This window comes from Borostomias antarcticus, assembly GCF_949987555.1.
Source record: "Borostomias antarcticus genome assembly, chromosome: 22".
NCBI classification, from domain to species: domain Eukaryota; kingdom Metazoa; phylum Chordata; class Actinopteri; order Stomiiformes; family Stomiidae; genus Borostomias; species Borostomias antarcticus.
This window is the reverse complement of record NC_140255.1, coordinates 14796662-14811838: the sequence shown is the minus strand read 5'-3', so window position 1 is coordinate 14811838 and position 15177 is coordinate 14796662. Positions and strand designations below refer to the sequence as shown.

Below are 15177 nucleotides of genomic sequence, written 5' to 3'. Positions count from 1 at the left end.
AACAGGCATTATGCTCTGAAAGTATTCAGCTTCAGTGGATTTATGGCATGAGACACCAACATCCAAAGATGGAGGACAGACTGTAACTGTGCAGTATACTGCAGGGATACATGAGTCATCGAGAGACACATTAATTTATATTGGATTTTATATTGATTTGTTCTAGTCAGTCTTAGCCTGGCTTCTGTCCACTCATACTATGTGATTCCTGGCCTTACCTTCATCTGAGTGAATGAGTGAAGGGATTATTCTGAAACATTTTGTTGAGCTATAAGCTCTTCCTGACATCTGTGCAATAAGCTTTAATTCTAAGCAGTGTGGACACTGAATCCTGCTTCATGATGTCTGGTGTACAGTGTAGAATAGCATTGCGACCACACAGTTGTTTTGAATGGAGAAAAGTGATACATACTGAACAACACAGTACTAGTTTTATACAACAATTAATCTCCAGTGTTGGCTTAGTGGTCCGCAGTTATACAATGCAAAATGTATTTCCTCTAAAATGTCATATTGACAGAAACTTTAAATTCCACGTATCCTTGCAGACTGCAGGCGTTGCAGCTAGTTTCTTTCAAATAAATATTTTCTTTGATATAATATGTTACAGCACCAGTAGCCTATTGAAGAGCCAATGAGAGCACCTTATAACTGTATCAAACACCATAGAAAGTGTTACACGACACTAATGTACATGCACATGTTACAAATAGCTGAAATATAGTGTGCTTAAATTACTGCATACACAAGACAACATAACGATGCACTTACCTTGTTTTTAATATATTCAAAAACTGTAATATTTCTGAAAACTGTATCAATCTTAAGGCCCTCAAAAACCTCAAGCCTGTGTGAGAGAAAAGCAGAACAGAAATGACTCAGTTTGAATTATTTATTCAAATAATAATTATTAATTATTATTTACACGATACAAGACATTATGATTCACCTGCATTCTGCATAGCAATGACAAATATCCTACCTCTGAAGCGATCATCCATTTTAAGCAGTTTCATTTGATTCAGAGCTCTGAGAAATTCTACACGGCCAACTGGCCTCTCAAAAACACTTACTGTCACAAAGCAATAGAGATGGAACTGAGATTTAAACCAAAATTAACAACTAGCAGCTCTCTAAAAGCAAACAGATCCAAGAATCCTCTGACTACAGTAGGTACACAAGTCATTGGCTTTAATCTCAGGAGATTCAGGAAGACATGAAACAGTGGCGTCTACTAGATACGTTTTTCTAAAGACTAAACGACCCACAGGGAGATAGATGAAAACCTGGATTAGAGAAAAGACAGGTGACAGTGCCATCTGAATGGGTGAACAGACATGACGTCAAATCCCAAACTTGTGGTAATCAGAACACCCCCAGTTGTGCCTGTAATGTCTGAGAAAGTACCTCCAAAGGCCAGCCACGCACAGTACTGTCATCACTACATCACCCACACCAGCATAAACTGGTCATCTACTTGGATGAATTCTTGACAGATTCCTACCCTGTGGTAGGGCACATCTCAGTCGTCTTGCAGATGGCTGAACATTGGACAGACCCATCACAGACACTGTACTGTACATACCACACATCTCCTCTGTCAGCAATGCTTAAGTGAACCAAAACAGCCATGCACTATGACAAGGCTACTAGACTAGGCCATTCTGCCTGCATATTATGCAGACTACTACCAAATACAGTAATGAAAGGATCCAAACCAGCGACATCAAGAAGCTGTTGTGCAGTGGAAGCTGTGCGCCACTGTGACCCACTTATCTAGACAGTCACGGTGTAAACAACAATCTTTTGCCACAGGGTAAACAAGCCAGTGAAATCCATCTGCATGGACATTGAAATTCCGTGCAAAAACACAAATGAAACATGCTACAGCAAATCACACTGAAAAACCCCTTCAGTGACTTCATCCAGGTTTGTTTTGCATTCAAGGTAGCTTTGGCCAGATGGCAAACACTGACGACATTGTGGAGTTTTGGGCAAGGCGAGACCGAGCTCTGGGTTTCTAGGACAGCCTGTCTAGCCTCCACGGTCATCACAGCGCAGGTCTTACCCCAGTAAGAGATCGCATGGAGGCAGGAGGTCAAGCTGTTGCACGGATTGTTCCGGTCGTCTTTCTCGCTGGCCTGTCCATGGTCGACCTTGACCTTGTGGCCATTCTGAAAGAGGTCGCCGCAGGACTTCTTGCGCCTCCGCGTGTTCAGGGAGGTCTCCGGACGAGAACCCCCGTCGGGCCCTCTGTACACCAGCATCTTGGTGGGGATCATGTAACGACTGACAAAAGTGCTTCTATGGGACGGCAAAGCTCCGCTAGTCAAGCTGCCCAGGGCTCCTCAGCGTCCACACGTCCCTTCTGCTCCTGGCTTCACAAGCTACAACGGAATGAAGCACTCCTCTCCGCCCTCTTAATACACAAACAAATCAAAAGCTCCGTCCACAGCCGGTGAAGAGACAAACAGGTGGGAGCTGCGTGACGACGCCCGCGGGGCAGAGGGTCCTGTGTTCCGGGAGATGCGTCAAGATCAGATTTTACCACACGCACACACTCATAGAATCCTGGTTGTGATGTGTGGCGTGCAGCGAGCTTAAAACGCACCCGTTCCCATCAGGATATTACAGCATAAGCTCCTTTAGGACCCACCCGGGGAAAGACCAGGGCCAGGCGGCCAGGCTGCTCATCACCCCAGACTACGTACAGCGCAGGACAGAACGCCTCGAGGCTGAACCATTCTGCTCCGGACAGACGCCATGTTTGACAGTCATCTGAGGGGTTTGGGGTTCCCCCTTATTTTTACCAATAAAATTTCAAAATATTTTCATGATTTTTCGATAACTTCTTCACAAAATCCATGACTATATTTATGCATTTTAATAGGTAATTAAGTAGCCTTACAACTACTATAATAATTTAAGCTTGAGATGTTTGTGGAATTGAGAGCATAAATGTGGACTACACCTTGAAGAATGACAAATATACATGAATGTGATGAGTTTACAAACAAAATGAACAAATTAAATTAGTAAAAAATTATGAAATTTGGCGATATGTTTCATTTTTCAGAACATTTCCAGGCCTGGAAAATTAAAATTAAAATTCTGCTCCACAGAATGCAGTAGATGAGGTGGTTCGTCACTGTCCAGTGGAGCTCTGTGTATGTAGCGCTAAAAGGCTCTGGCTGTCATGAATTCCTTTCTGGATTTAGAAAATGAATAATCCTGAATTAATAACATCTGATGTCACAAAGGCTCTCAGTTTATGTACAGTACAGCTAAATGGGCGACATGACACACACCCATTCAACACAACACCTGTGGAATGAATCTAGAGTTCTGGAAAAAATGATATGGTGTTGCTGTTTATCTTTTATTAACTTCAGTAAACAATGACACAGTATCCCATCCTCAGAGGTGTATATCCACCGATGAACCTAGCGTAGTTTTATGTTCTTCACCTGCTGTCTTTAACATATCATTTCAACCAGAATTTTCTTTTTCCCAGAATGTGCAGGTTAATGCCTGCCTAGTGTCAGTAAGGCAAGGCAAGTTTATGTGTATAGCACATTTCAGCAACAAGGCAATTCAAAGTGCTTTACATGAGACATCAAGCATCAAGACAAAGTACAAGAAACACATAAAAGGTCAAATAAAACGAAATATAAAAAAAGACATTTAAAACAAAATGCAGGAAAAATTAAATATAGGAATAAAAGTTACAGTGCAGTGTATGAATGAATAATTATTTGAATTAATAAAAAGCAGCGGCAAAAAGAAAAATCTTCAGTCTTGATTTAAAAGAACTGAGAGTTGCAGCAGACCTGCAGTTCTCTGGAAGTTTGTTCCAGATATGTGGAGCATAAAAACTGAACGCTTCTTCTCCATGTTTTGTTTTAACTCTGGGTACAGAAAGCAGGCCTGTGCCAGACGATCTGAGTGGTCTGGATGGTTCATAACGTAGCAGCAGATCAGAAATATATTTTGGCCCTAAGCCATTCAGTGCTTTATAAACCAACAGCAAAGTCAATTCTTTGACAGACAGGAAGCCAGTGTAAAGACCTCATAACTGGAGTGATGTGATCTACTTTCTTAGTCTTAGTGAGGACTCGAGCAGCAGTTTTCTGAATCAGCTGCAGCTGTCTGATCGTTTTTTTAGACAGACCTGTAAACACACCATTACAATAGTCAAGCCTACTGAAGATAAACGCATGGACAGATTTTTCCAGATCCTGCTGAGACATAAACCTTTTAATCCTTGATATATTCTTCAGGTGATAGTAGGATGATTTTGTAATTGTCTTAAATGTGACTGTTGAAATTCAGTTCTGAGACAATGACTACTCCAAGATTTCTGGCTTCGTTTGTGGTTTTTAGCATTACTGATTGGAGCTGAGCTTTTTTTGAATTTTTGTTTAGTTGAAGAAAGTTCTGGCACATCCAATCGTTGATTTGTTCAATGCACTAACTTAGCACTTAGGGGATTATAGTCCCCTGGTGATATGGTGATATAAATGTGTGTGTCGTCTGCGTAGCTATGGTGACATATTTTGTTGTTTTCTATAATTTGAGTTAGTGGAAGCATGTAAATGTTGAACGGAAGAGGCCCCAGAATGGAACCTTGGGGAACTCCACAGGTCATTTTTGTCTGCTCAGATTTATAATTGCCTATAGACACAAAGTAGTCCCTGTCCTTCAAGTACGATTCAAACCTACTGAGGATTTCAGATATTGTATAATGTCCTCAAGGGTTTTATGGTTGATCGGATAAAATCGTGTCATGGTATTAATTTTAAGTGGACACTGGGACAACACATATCCTGTACCTGATATCGAGGCACTGACTGCTTTTCTAATTTTCTGAATTTTGTCAGTGAAGAATGAGGCAAATTCGTTGCAGTCCTTGGTCAATTGAAGTTCAGAGGCTACTTACACAGGTTAGCCTATTGACAGTGGCAAACAAAGCATGTGCATTATTATTGTTTTTGGAGACGTCAGAAAAGAAGGGCTGCCGTGCATTTCTCAGATCCAAATTATAAATGCAAAGCATCTCAGTAGGCAGCTTAGTGCTAAAAGCCTCTTTCTGGGTTTGCATTTCAGCTCACATGTAAAAAGCTGGAGCGCTTGGTGGCACTGGAGACCATACTGTATCTCCATTCACATAAACACTGACATTACCACTCCTGCACTAGATTATGCTATTAATCTCTTGTTTAGAAAGGAGATGCTCTTGGACATTCTGGCGGGTAGTAGTACACTGACTTCCTACATTAAATGCAATTATTTGCTTAAATAAGTTGCTTTGGATAAAAGCATCTGCTAAATGACTCTAATGTTACAGTATGTGCAGGAACCAGCTCCCATGGTCATCTTATCGTGGCCTGTTGTCATCACACTCAAACTACTCTCACAAAGCAACTAAACTTGCACATTATCTAAACTCAAGCTGACCATGATGACCCTCCGGCTGAGGGAAAACATAAAAGATAACTCCACTTCAACATCACTCAGCAGAATTAATTGGTTTATCGCCAGGGGTATAAGCAGTCGGTGACGGTTGTAATTTGGCAGCTGAACTTGTTTTTCCCTATCAGAGGTCTGAGTTACTTGAGTGTGTGTGCATGTGTGTGCATGTGTGTGCATGTGTGTGCGTGTGTGTGCGTGTGTGTGTGTGTGTGTGTGTGTGTGTGCGTGTGTGTGTGTGTGTGTGTGTGTGTGTGTGTGTGTGTGTGTGTGTGTGTGTGTGCGTGCATGTGCGTGTCTGTATTTTGTGAGTGTAACGTGTGTCTGTGTTAAAATGTTCAGACAGAAGATTGGTGAGATGGCTCTGGACCGGCGGCTAAGCTACTCCCCTCTACGACCCAGGGTTACGCCAGGAGTCACATGGACCAGCCACACAAGCTCTGCAATCCCCTTAGCCACAGAGAACGAGGGATACAATGTCCACATTTACCAACATCATTGTGCCATAAAATATCTGAACAGATTTAAGCCTGTCATTTGAATTACATGCCTGACGAATTTGACAACATTCTGGGAAATGTCCCCCTCATAATGGATTATACTGTGAGTTTATGCATTTGAAAGCTTAACCACAACCATCTATTGTATGTACTACTGTAAGTCAGTCTAAAAAGCCAGTCTTGGTTTGTAAGAGGATTAGACCACCAGATGGCACTGTTTGAACAAACATTTACTCTTCATAATCAATAGCATCATTCAACTGATTCAGCAGTTTCAGGAACACATTAAGGCCTTGGCTCATGAGTGAGAAATACTATTAGCTGTCAAGTAGCCTGATCAAGGAACCTTACATCCTCCTAGGGTCATTTTTGTGTGGCCAAAAAGCAGGGTGTTTAGAGTGAGGACTGAAACATCTGCGTGGTGTGCCACAGGCATGTGGACAGGGGCCAGGCTGGGTGCGGGGGGGGGTCCTTCCTGACTGACAGGTGATAGAGTCATCCCCCCCACACCTGTGTCGGAGCAGGAAACCACCTTTCTAAAGCCTTAGAAGACTCTTCGGTGATGAGCTTTGCAAATTTAGCATTGACTTCTATCTCGACACCGGGGCTACAGTACTAACAAAGCCTGTGAGTAATGTCAATTCATGGACTTCCGATCATCGACCAATATCAATCAGGCATTACAACAGGTAGCTAAGCTCTGTCCAACAGGTGAAGGATCTTAATTAATTTGTTTATGTACAGTAAATAAGTAGCCTTGGGAACCAATGGTTCTCGAGCCTAGTGGCCTATAGGGCAGGAGCCTATCTCCTGATTCCTTAGTGTGAGGCAGCTTGATGTACAAGTACACCCGCTGGACATGATGTTAGTATCTCGCAGGGACTTACCCCCAATCCAATCCTTTATGCTGAGTGCCAAGCAGGGAGGCATTGGGTACCATTTTTAGTCTTTGGGATGACTCTGCCCGGGATCAAACCCACAGCCTCCCAATCTCAGGGCGAACACTCTAACCACAAGGCCACTGAGTTGGTTCATGTACAGTTAGTGTCGTGCCTAAATCCATGTTGGAAATATGCTGTAGCTGTCCTTCCACAAGCAGTTCCGATCAATTAATAATAATAGGGTAAGTATGACTCTGATGAAGATGCACTAACATCGAAACGATAGTCATTCTATGTACTAGCACCCAATAAAAGGCTTCAATCGCCCGCTGTGCTCCAGTGAGAACTTTCTTTATCAGTGACTCCAGTCCTATACTCCTGAGACGCACCGGCCAGCCTACACAGCAGAAGCGCGAGGAGGACTCCTTCATCATCTAATAATAGGGTGATCCTGCACTCATTGGAATAACAGTATCCAGTAACTTTCCAAACCTCTCACTCTGTTAAAGACATGATTTCCACTGGGGGGCGCTGCAGACCATATTTCCATTCACATAAACACTGATATCTACTCAGCCACACTGGCCAACACAAAGACCAACAAATGTATGAGAACCTACCAAGCCAGCTTCTGTTCAGATACACGGACACGAACACCGGAGGAACCGTGAAGAAGTCCACCACAGAGTTCACCTCCAGCCAAAACCACAGCTTGTCATTGGCCGCAATGAACTGTGAGAGAAAGGAAACAACGTTTGTTTTTACAATTCACCCTGATCTTCCCCCCACAAAATAGTCAATTCATTTTTGTAATCTGTGTTAAGCTGTCATAACACTGTCTTTACTTACACGTAGACCAAAGTACAGCAGGAAGAAAATGTTGAATGCCATGTCGATCTGTAAAGTGAAGTCTTGGTAGAAATTCTGACAGGACTCGATTGGGCTGGAAACAACAGAACAGGGGGTCAGTTGTCTCATTCATTGTAGTAAAATTCAAAAACGAGAAAATAATGATAAGAGATGTTGTAAAAGTTGATGTTAAAATGCAATTTCATAAAAACAACATAAGAACACAAAGATGCACTCTCTCCTGGAAATGCATTTAAAATTCTCAACAGAAGAGAAAAACAAATTTTCAAGCGCAAAAGGAGTTTCCCAATAGGTTGTCTGTAGAGAAAAGAACATGCATTCTGTCACACAAGCAAGTAATCATATATGTTGGTTTCCCTGATTGACCCTTAAATAACTGCATACCCCTCTCAGATTCTCGTTGATTTACTCTCTTTGAAGTTACAGGGAAGTGTGCAGATATATTCCACATAATATAACACGTTCAGTTGTTCCAGGTGTTCAGTGAATATGTCAGCATTTTGTCCCGACAGTTGTGTTTCAGATGAACAGGGGGTTAGGGCCAGGGAAGTGTGGAGCCATAGCAGTAGTTTAAGGGTTAACTGCATGCAGGCGTGGGTGTATTTTCTCACGTAATCAAGCAGCCATGGCAAATGTTAGCAATGTTACTGTACATGTAATGGAGTCTCACCCTCCAAAAGCGTGTATCTCGCACTAAGAATTCAAGGGAGATAAATATATGACCGAGTGAATGTGAGGACTTGGTAGTTTCTGTCACCGCAGCCACATTCAGAACCCGTGAACAGGAACAACACACTCTGGACGGGACCAGGCTACTGTCAACTGTCCTGTAATGATTGTAAACTGTTGACAGTGCCAGGCTAAACAGCAGAGCCTCACCTGAGTATACACTGGAGCCACTCAATCACAGACGAGTAAGCCCTCTGAAACCCCTCAGGTATCAAAAACAACACTGTTGCGGAGGTCTAAATTTAGCATAAAAAAGAGCTGTCACACAGGATGCCCGTTGTTCCAGATGAAACTGAATAATGATCAGCTATACAGGCAGAGCTCAGCAGCTGTGGAGAATATACTTCACTAGTGCATTCTTGTTCTGATTGGAGGACAGGTGAGAATGAGGCGATGGAGGAAAATGTTAATATCTGAAGCACGCACAGCATACGTTAGCCAATCAATGTGCAGGACATTCTCTCTCTCTTCACAGAGGACAAGCAGGCCGATCAGTCATGACAGAGTCGTAAGGATTTGGTGTTTGGTGTCATGTGTTTGGGTTGCAAAATTCTGGGAATATTCACAAACATTCTATGGTAATTAATGGGGATTGATGGGAATTAATGGGAATAAACTGGAAAACAGAATTTATTCTCATTAATTACCATAAATTTCCAGTTTATTCCTGTTACTTCCCATTAATTCCGGTTGGTAATTTGGGGAAGTTTGTGAATATTCCCGGAATTTTACAAGCTTATATGCGTTACATGTGGGGTCATGCAGGACGACCTGCAGCAGTGAGCCTTTGACCTGGGCCTGGGGTCATATCCTGCTCCCATCTAGACCAGGAAGCTAGCGTTATGTCAAAAAATAATTATTTCCCCTCATAAAATGTACTCTTCTCAAACAGAACATAGAGACAGACATTTAAAATCACCCAGGGGATTATTCCAAGCAGATGTCATTCTGTTCCCGTAACACAGCTGATCAGATGCAGTGGGGAGAACAGGATTGAATCTCTGTCATGCAAGTCTCTGGAACCAACATTTCTACTTGTCTCCCTGGTACTTCGTTCTATCACACTTTCTTTGCACGGTCGAAATCATAAAAGCTTACTCGGAAAGGCAATTTCATAGAAACATGAGTCTTGCATGTCATTTAATACATCATTTACAACGAACCGGTTCCTCTGAGAAAAGTTAGATCATGCTGCATACTGTAGTCCAAGCCTCACTCTCTCAAATGAGGTGTCCACTACAGTAGAGTCCCTGGTGGGTAGAGCACACAGTAGAGTAACATACTGGGGTGTGATCTATTGTGTCTGGTCAGGAAGTGACTTCGGTGCCCATTATGGAGAACATAACCCCTCCCCCTCTCTCTTTCCCCCCTGGGATCAATAAAGTATCTGTCTATCTATCTTTCCCTCTCTCTCTCTCTCTCTCTCTCTCTCTCTCTCTCTCCGCAGACTACTCTGCTGTGTTAAAGCTGGGCTGTGCCACGACTGCCAGGGCCGGACTTTGGATGGGATTGGACCAGATTCATTTGAATTTCACCTCACCCAAATCAACGCATGCATGGTTCAAATTAGATATTTCCGAGGCTATAAATTCACTCCAGCAGGTATCCAACCAAAGCAGAGATTAGGGACAAAAAAAAAGAATTTGGAGAAGAAAAATAAAGAGATTATTGAATGAATAAGAAACATTCTGAACAGCATGAACAGAATAAAGAGTACAGCGTGGGTAGTATAATATTGTGATATTATCACTAGATTTCCCAGAACACCCCCATCTAGGTTCTTCTAGGACCTAGAATCCAGGTCAACAGGAAGAACTGCCTGGCTTGACGCCTCCACTTCCGTTTATCGGAGTTCCTTATCGGGAGTGCAGAGTGCCTCGCCCACAGGCTTCTCTCCATTTCCTGGTGTCGCTTGCAGTCACGGCCGCAGTTCTCTCCATCCTGGGGCCGCCTCAGTGGGCACGCTAGGCTAATTACAGGATATCTATTACACAGTCACAGCCTGCTGTCACTTCAGCACCGTCAGGAGCAGCCCTCTGGCGACTAGTGACACGTATTCTCAGGACAAAGGTCAGAAGAGAGGTCAACGGAGAGGTCAAAGGGCATTGTTGATCAGGTGCAAAAGGTCGTCCCTTTGACTCTGTAGCCATGGTGACAGGGTGGATGGACACAGATGGTATTGCAGAAGACGTAACTCTACTCTGTGCTTGTTAGGATAATGAAATGAGACCATGTCAACACTGCACGCCGAAACCAGGGTTGTCCCACCTTACCAAGGTACTCAAGATGACTGTTGCAATAGAAATGGATGCGCCTCCCCCAAAAAATAGACTTGTTGTGGTGCTAAACCAAAAATATGAACATCAAAAAGGACAAAGATGCATGGTAGCACTCACCAATAAAAGATTCATGGACAGATCCTCTATTTCACCGGTTTATTTTTGCCGTCAATGAAACATGCTAACATTTCGGCCAGAGGCCTTCCTCAGAGCATGCTCTGGTTTTAAGGCTCATTTTCTCCATCTGAGAACCACCACTCTGCTCTGGGCTCTGCGTATATTTTCATCGCCATGTTTTGCTCCGCTGCAGAGCAGTGCTTCCTGCCCACAACGTCAACAGCTCACATTATAGCCTTTCAGTGCGGCGCCGGGAGCAACAGAAAGGGGTGTTCCTCTTCCTCGGACCTAGCGAGTGATGGTGATTGCTCTGGGCCAGGAACTTCCTGGGGCGAGAGAGGGTCTGATCCTGGCATTACAGAGATTTAGCAATTTCATCGGTGAGAAAGGATTGTTGGTGGTGGTAGTGGGAGGGGGGTGGGACTAACAGTAAGCCGGGCAAGGACAATGACCTGGAAGGGATTTAACCATCAGACACAGGAGGGACAGGGTGTGCGTTTAGATCCACCCCGGTTTATGACAGTATATCGCTACTGTGTGTGATGGATATCGACTCAGACGAAGGTGACAGTTGAAACTAACTTGAGAATATCAGCATAACTGATAGAGTACAGTGTGGCTTTCCATATAGTATTACTTCACTCTTTCTGGTGATTTATAGTGTAGCAGTAGCAGATGATAGAACTCCACCAACAAGACGGGGGAGAAGACAGATTGCAACACGAAGCAGAGGGGAATACTTACTCAGAGGAATCGATGAAGTAGATCACCAGGGCTCCGATGCTGAGGGCAAACACTAGCACCACCTGGAAAAAGAGATGGGGGTTAGAGTCATTCCTTCAATACCAGGGTCCTTTTCAAAATGGGCTCCTACATTGTTCAATGATTGTATATATATAAGAAATGCCATAGAATCCATTCAACCACAAATAAAGACAAATTGGGGACACTCAAAACACTGCCGGCGTAACTGAGAAAGAACGATGTTCAGCCTGCGAGGTTTGGACATTTGGAACAGCCGGGAGACAGAATTAGGCCCTAGAGAGGTGAGCTACGTCTTCTCATAGATCTGGATATGGTTATTAAGGCCAAGGATAAATAATTCATAACAGCTGTCAGAGAAGACACATCAGCTGATTCTATTTTGAAGTGAACACACATACACACACACCTGTAAACAACAGCTCAGCTCATTATGTAAATTGGCACTGATGTGTAGCAAGGTCACAGAATGTGGCTTCAGTTACACACAAACAGAGCTTTGACATGGAGACAACACAATGACTAAACCAGGGCATGCCCCTCCCTCTCTCTCTCTCTCTCTCTCTCTCTCTCTCTCTCTCTCTTTCTCTCTCTCTTTCTCCGTCTGTCTGTCTGAGAGGGATGTCTAGGGGATAGAACACAGAAGTCTACACACCGTGTGAGCAGATTGGGAGAGACTCTAGTTTTAATAAGCAGTTGCGGTGGAGATGTTGTGGAAGTAAGCAGGCGTTGTCAGGTGAAGGCTCTCACACCAGTAGGGACGGCTGAAACATAATCAGAGTGCTGTGAGTGCCACAGGAAACTGGGTTAAACTGCACACGGCCCCAGCTGGTACCACTTGACTTATTAACTTATCAGTCACGTAAAGACATGGCTTTGGCTGCTTCAAGTTTCTCCCAAGTTTTCCAGAGCCTACTGAAGACAGCGACAGAGGACACCAATTTGCTATATCCACAAGCGGAGGTTGGATTTACCAGAGGGCAAAGCCTGTCACTGAACTGGGCCATTTTGTTTCCTAACTAGGCTGCACAGACTGCCAAGCAGGAAACTTTGGAGAGATTTATATTGTCTGCAACCTTTTTTTTTCCTCAAAACTTGAAATGGACCATCGGGCACATTGTTAAAAAAGCCCAAAAGAAATGTGGGTTACACCGCAATGCTGTATACCAGGAAACGAGACAGACCTCTGAATTCATTTTTTTCTTCTTTTTTCTTCTTTTACTAACAGAACAGAAAAGAATGAACGTGTGACAGTGAACTGGCTCTCTTTGCCACGAAAAAGACCATTTGCAACAATACTGAGCATGCTATTACTGTTACAAAATGAGCGGCCTAAATTTTGATATTAAAAAAGCGAGTGCTAATGTGGTTGCGGTCTAATCCAGAGAGGCAGAGATAAGAGCAGTGAGGTCAGTGCCAGAGAGCACAGTACATGTTTTACATAATGCACTCAGAGGTTCCCCACGACCCTACCTGGCTTTGTCTACTTATAGATGACACAATAGACATCCTTTGCACGCAGCCCTTGTCATCCATAATGTATGAACTCCAGCCCAATTCATTTCCATGATGTGAAATGTTATTGTCCCGTGCTATTGATGTCCCCATAATGAGAAAACACCCCTATGCATTTTTAATCCTGCGTCCCCGCACTCAAAGCTTGGGATTTCTCTGTGTGCCACTGGCCACCCTCCTTTTAGAAACTAGTCACAATGATTTAGGCGTCGCAAAAAAGGTGGACCTAAAAATAAACACAAATCAAAACCACACACCAGGGTTAACTATAGTACATATAACTAACTAACTAACTAACTAACTAACTAACTAACTTACTAACTAACCAACTAACCAACTAACCAACCAACCAACCAACTAAATAAATAAATAAATAACCAACCATGTATCAAGGTTAACTTAATAACTAACCACATACCAGGGTTAACTATACATATAACTAATTAACTGACTAACTAATTAACTAACTAACTAACCAAATATCAGGATTAAGTATACATATAACTAACTAACCATGTATCAGGGTTAACTATAAATACTGTATAACTAACTAGCCACATATCAAGGTTAACTATACATATAACTAACTAACCAGGTATCAGGGTTAACTATACATACAGTATAACTAACTAGCCATGTATCAGGGTTAACTAAAGACCTCAATCGTTCAGTATCTGTGACCAGGATGAGAATATAGACCAGGGCTGTCAACAAGCCAATGATGTGATAGCCTGTACCATACATCTTGGTCTTTGCAGGAGCTGTCACAAATACCTGAATAGCCAACGGGCGACCATTAGCTGACAGATGGGAGTCTCCACCTCCACAAGGCAGCATGGCTACTGTAGATCTGAGGATGCTGAAAGATTCCCTTTGATAACCAACTTTAGATTATGGACTCATCTGAAAGGTTATGCAGTCTAAAGTATGTGCAAATGAAAGGTAACTATGTGTTGGAGTATCACCTTAACTTCTAGACTTGAAACATCTGTACAATGTTGTGAACAGGCTACTAAAAGGCCCCAAAACAAGGATTATACAGCTGGGTGGGAATGGATGAAAAAATCCCAGACATACAGTAGAACACAGATCTGGATCCCCATATTCCAAAACCCCTGCTTGGCCTTGTGGTCCCACTAAGACTTCACACCCACACTGCCCTCATGCCCTGCCTGCAGTGTCAAAAATCACTTAACACACCCAACACCTTGCTCAGAAGCACTCTGACATGACAAGCAGCACAGGCAACAAACACAATCCTCACACAACGCCTGGCTACCACTCCCTGCGTACTCCGACATGACTCAGAACCTGACTGAGTACGAAGCAGCAGCCACGCATTCATGAAAGGCCACGCAGAGAGCCTTTCCCCCGAATCCACCCCCAGGGTAGGTCTGCTTAGCACATCTGAAACGATCCAGCTGGTGATAATGTCTCCCACAACAGGGCCCAGAGAAGAGCACTAACACAGTAGGTCCTGCCATTCAGAAATCCACTCGCACACATCAGAGAGGGCCCACTCATTCTTCCTCTGGGCCCGAGCTGAACTGACTCACCGGCGCTCCGGATGAATTCGCATGCGCTCGCTAGCGGTGATGGGGAGCTGAAGGAGTGGGGCGGCGGCGGTTCCACCGCTAGCATTATAATTCTGCTCAAACAGGCCCATCTTTCTCTTTGCATCTGACTGAATCCGACGCAAAGACACAGTTCAGACTCTAGTAGCTCACTTATTAGTGCCCTCTGATACGTGGAGAGATCTGTTTTCTGCTCAGCGTTCATCTCTCCAGAGCAAACTCAAGCGTGTTTTCCCAATTAGCCTACACCATTTCCCAACCCACAGCTAAATGTAATACCATTTTTGGAGAGATATCATCTCCTACAGTAGGAATATGAAAAAAAAGACACACTAGCCTATGCAGGCCGCAAATGACATCATGCTACTACTGCAAGACAATGTTTTTGTCAGACCTTGCTAAAACTATTAAAGATACAATCCTTCATTTCAGCAGGTAGCCTCTGCACTTTGTTTGGGGTCAGGACATGTAATCTTGCTCA

At 43.4% G+C, this 15177-nt stretch overlaps 1 protein-coding gene across 1 annotated transcript in view; it reads right to left on the bottom strand.

Annotated features, from left to right (window-relative positions):
- LOC311324205 (calcium-activated potassium channel subunit alpha-1a-like) overlaps positions 1-15177 on the bottom strand; it is a gene marked incomplete at both ends in the record, with an annotated part of 82718 nt that overhangs the window by 35785 nt on the left and 31756 nt on the right. Inside the window, 4 exons of the mRNA XM_084456606.1 lie at positions 772-847; positions 7471-7582; positions 7700-7793; positions 11590-11651. Coding sequence (XP_084312732.1) covers positions 772-847; positions 7471-7582; positions 7700-7793; positions 11590-11651 — 344 coding nt within the window. The remainder of the gene's footprint in view (positions 1-771; positions 848-7470; positions 7583-7699; positions 7794-11589; positions 11652-15177) is intronic.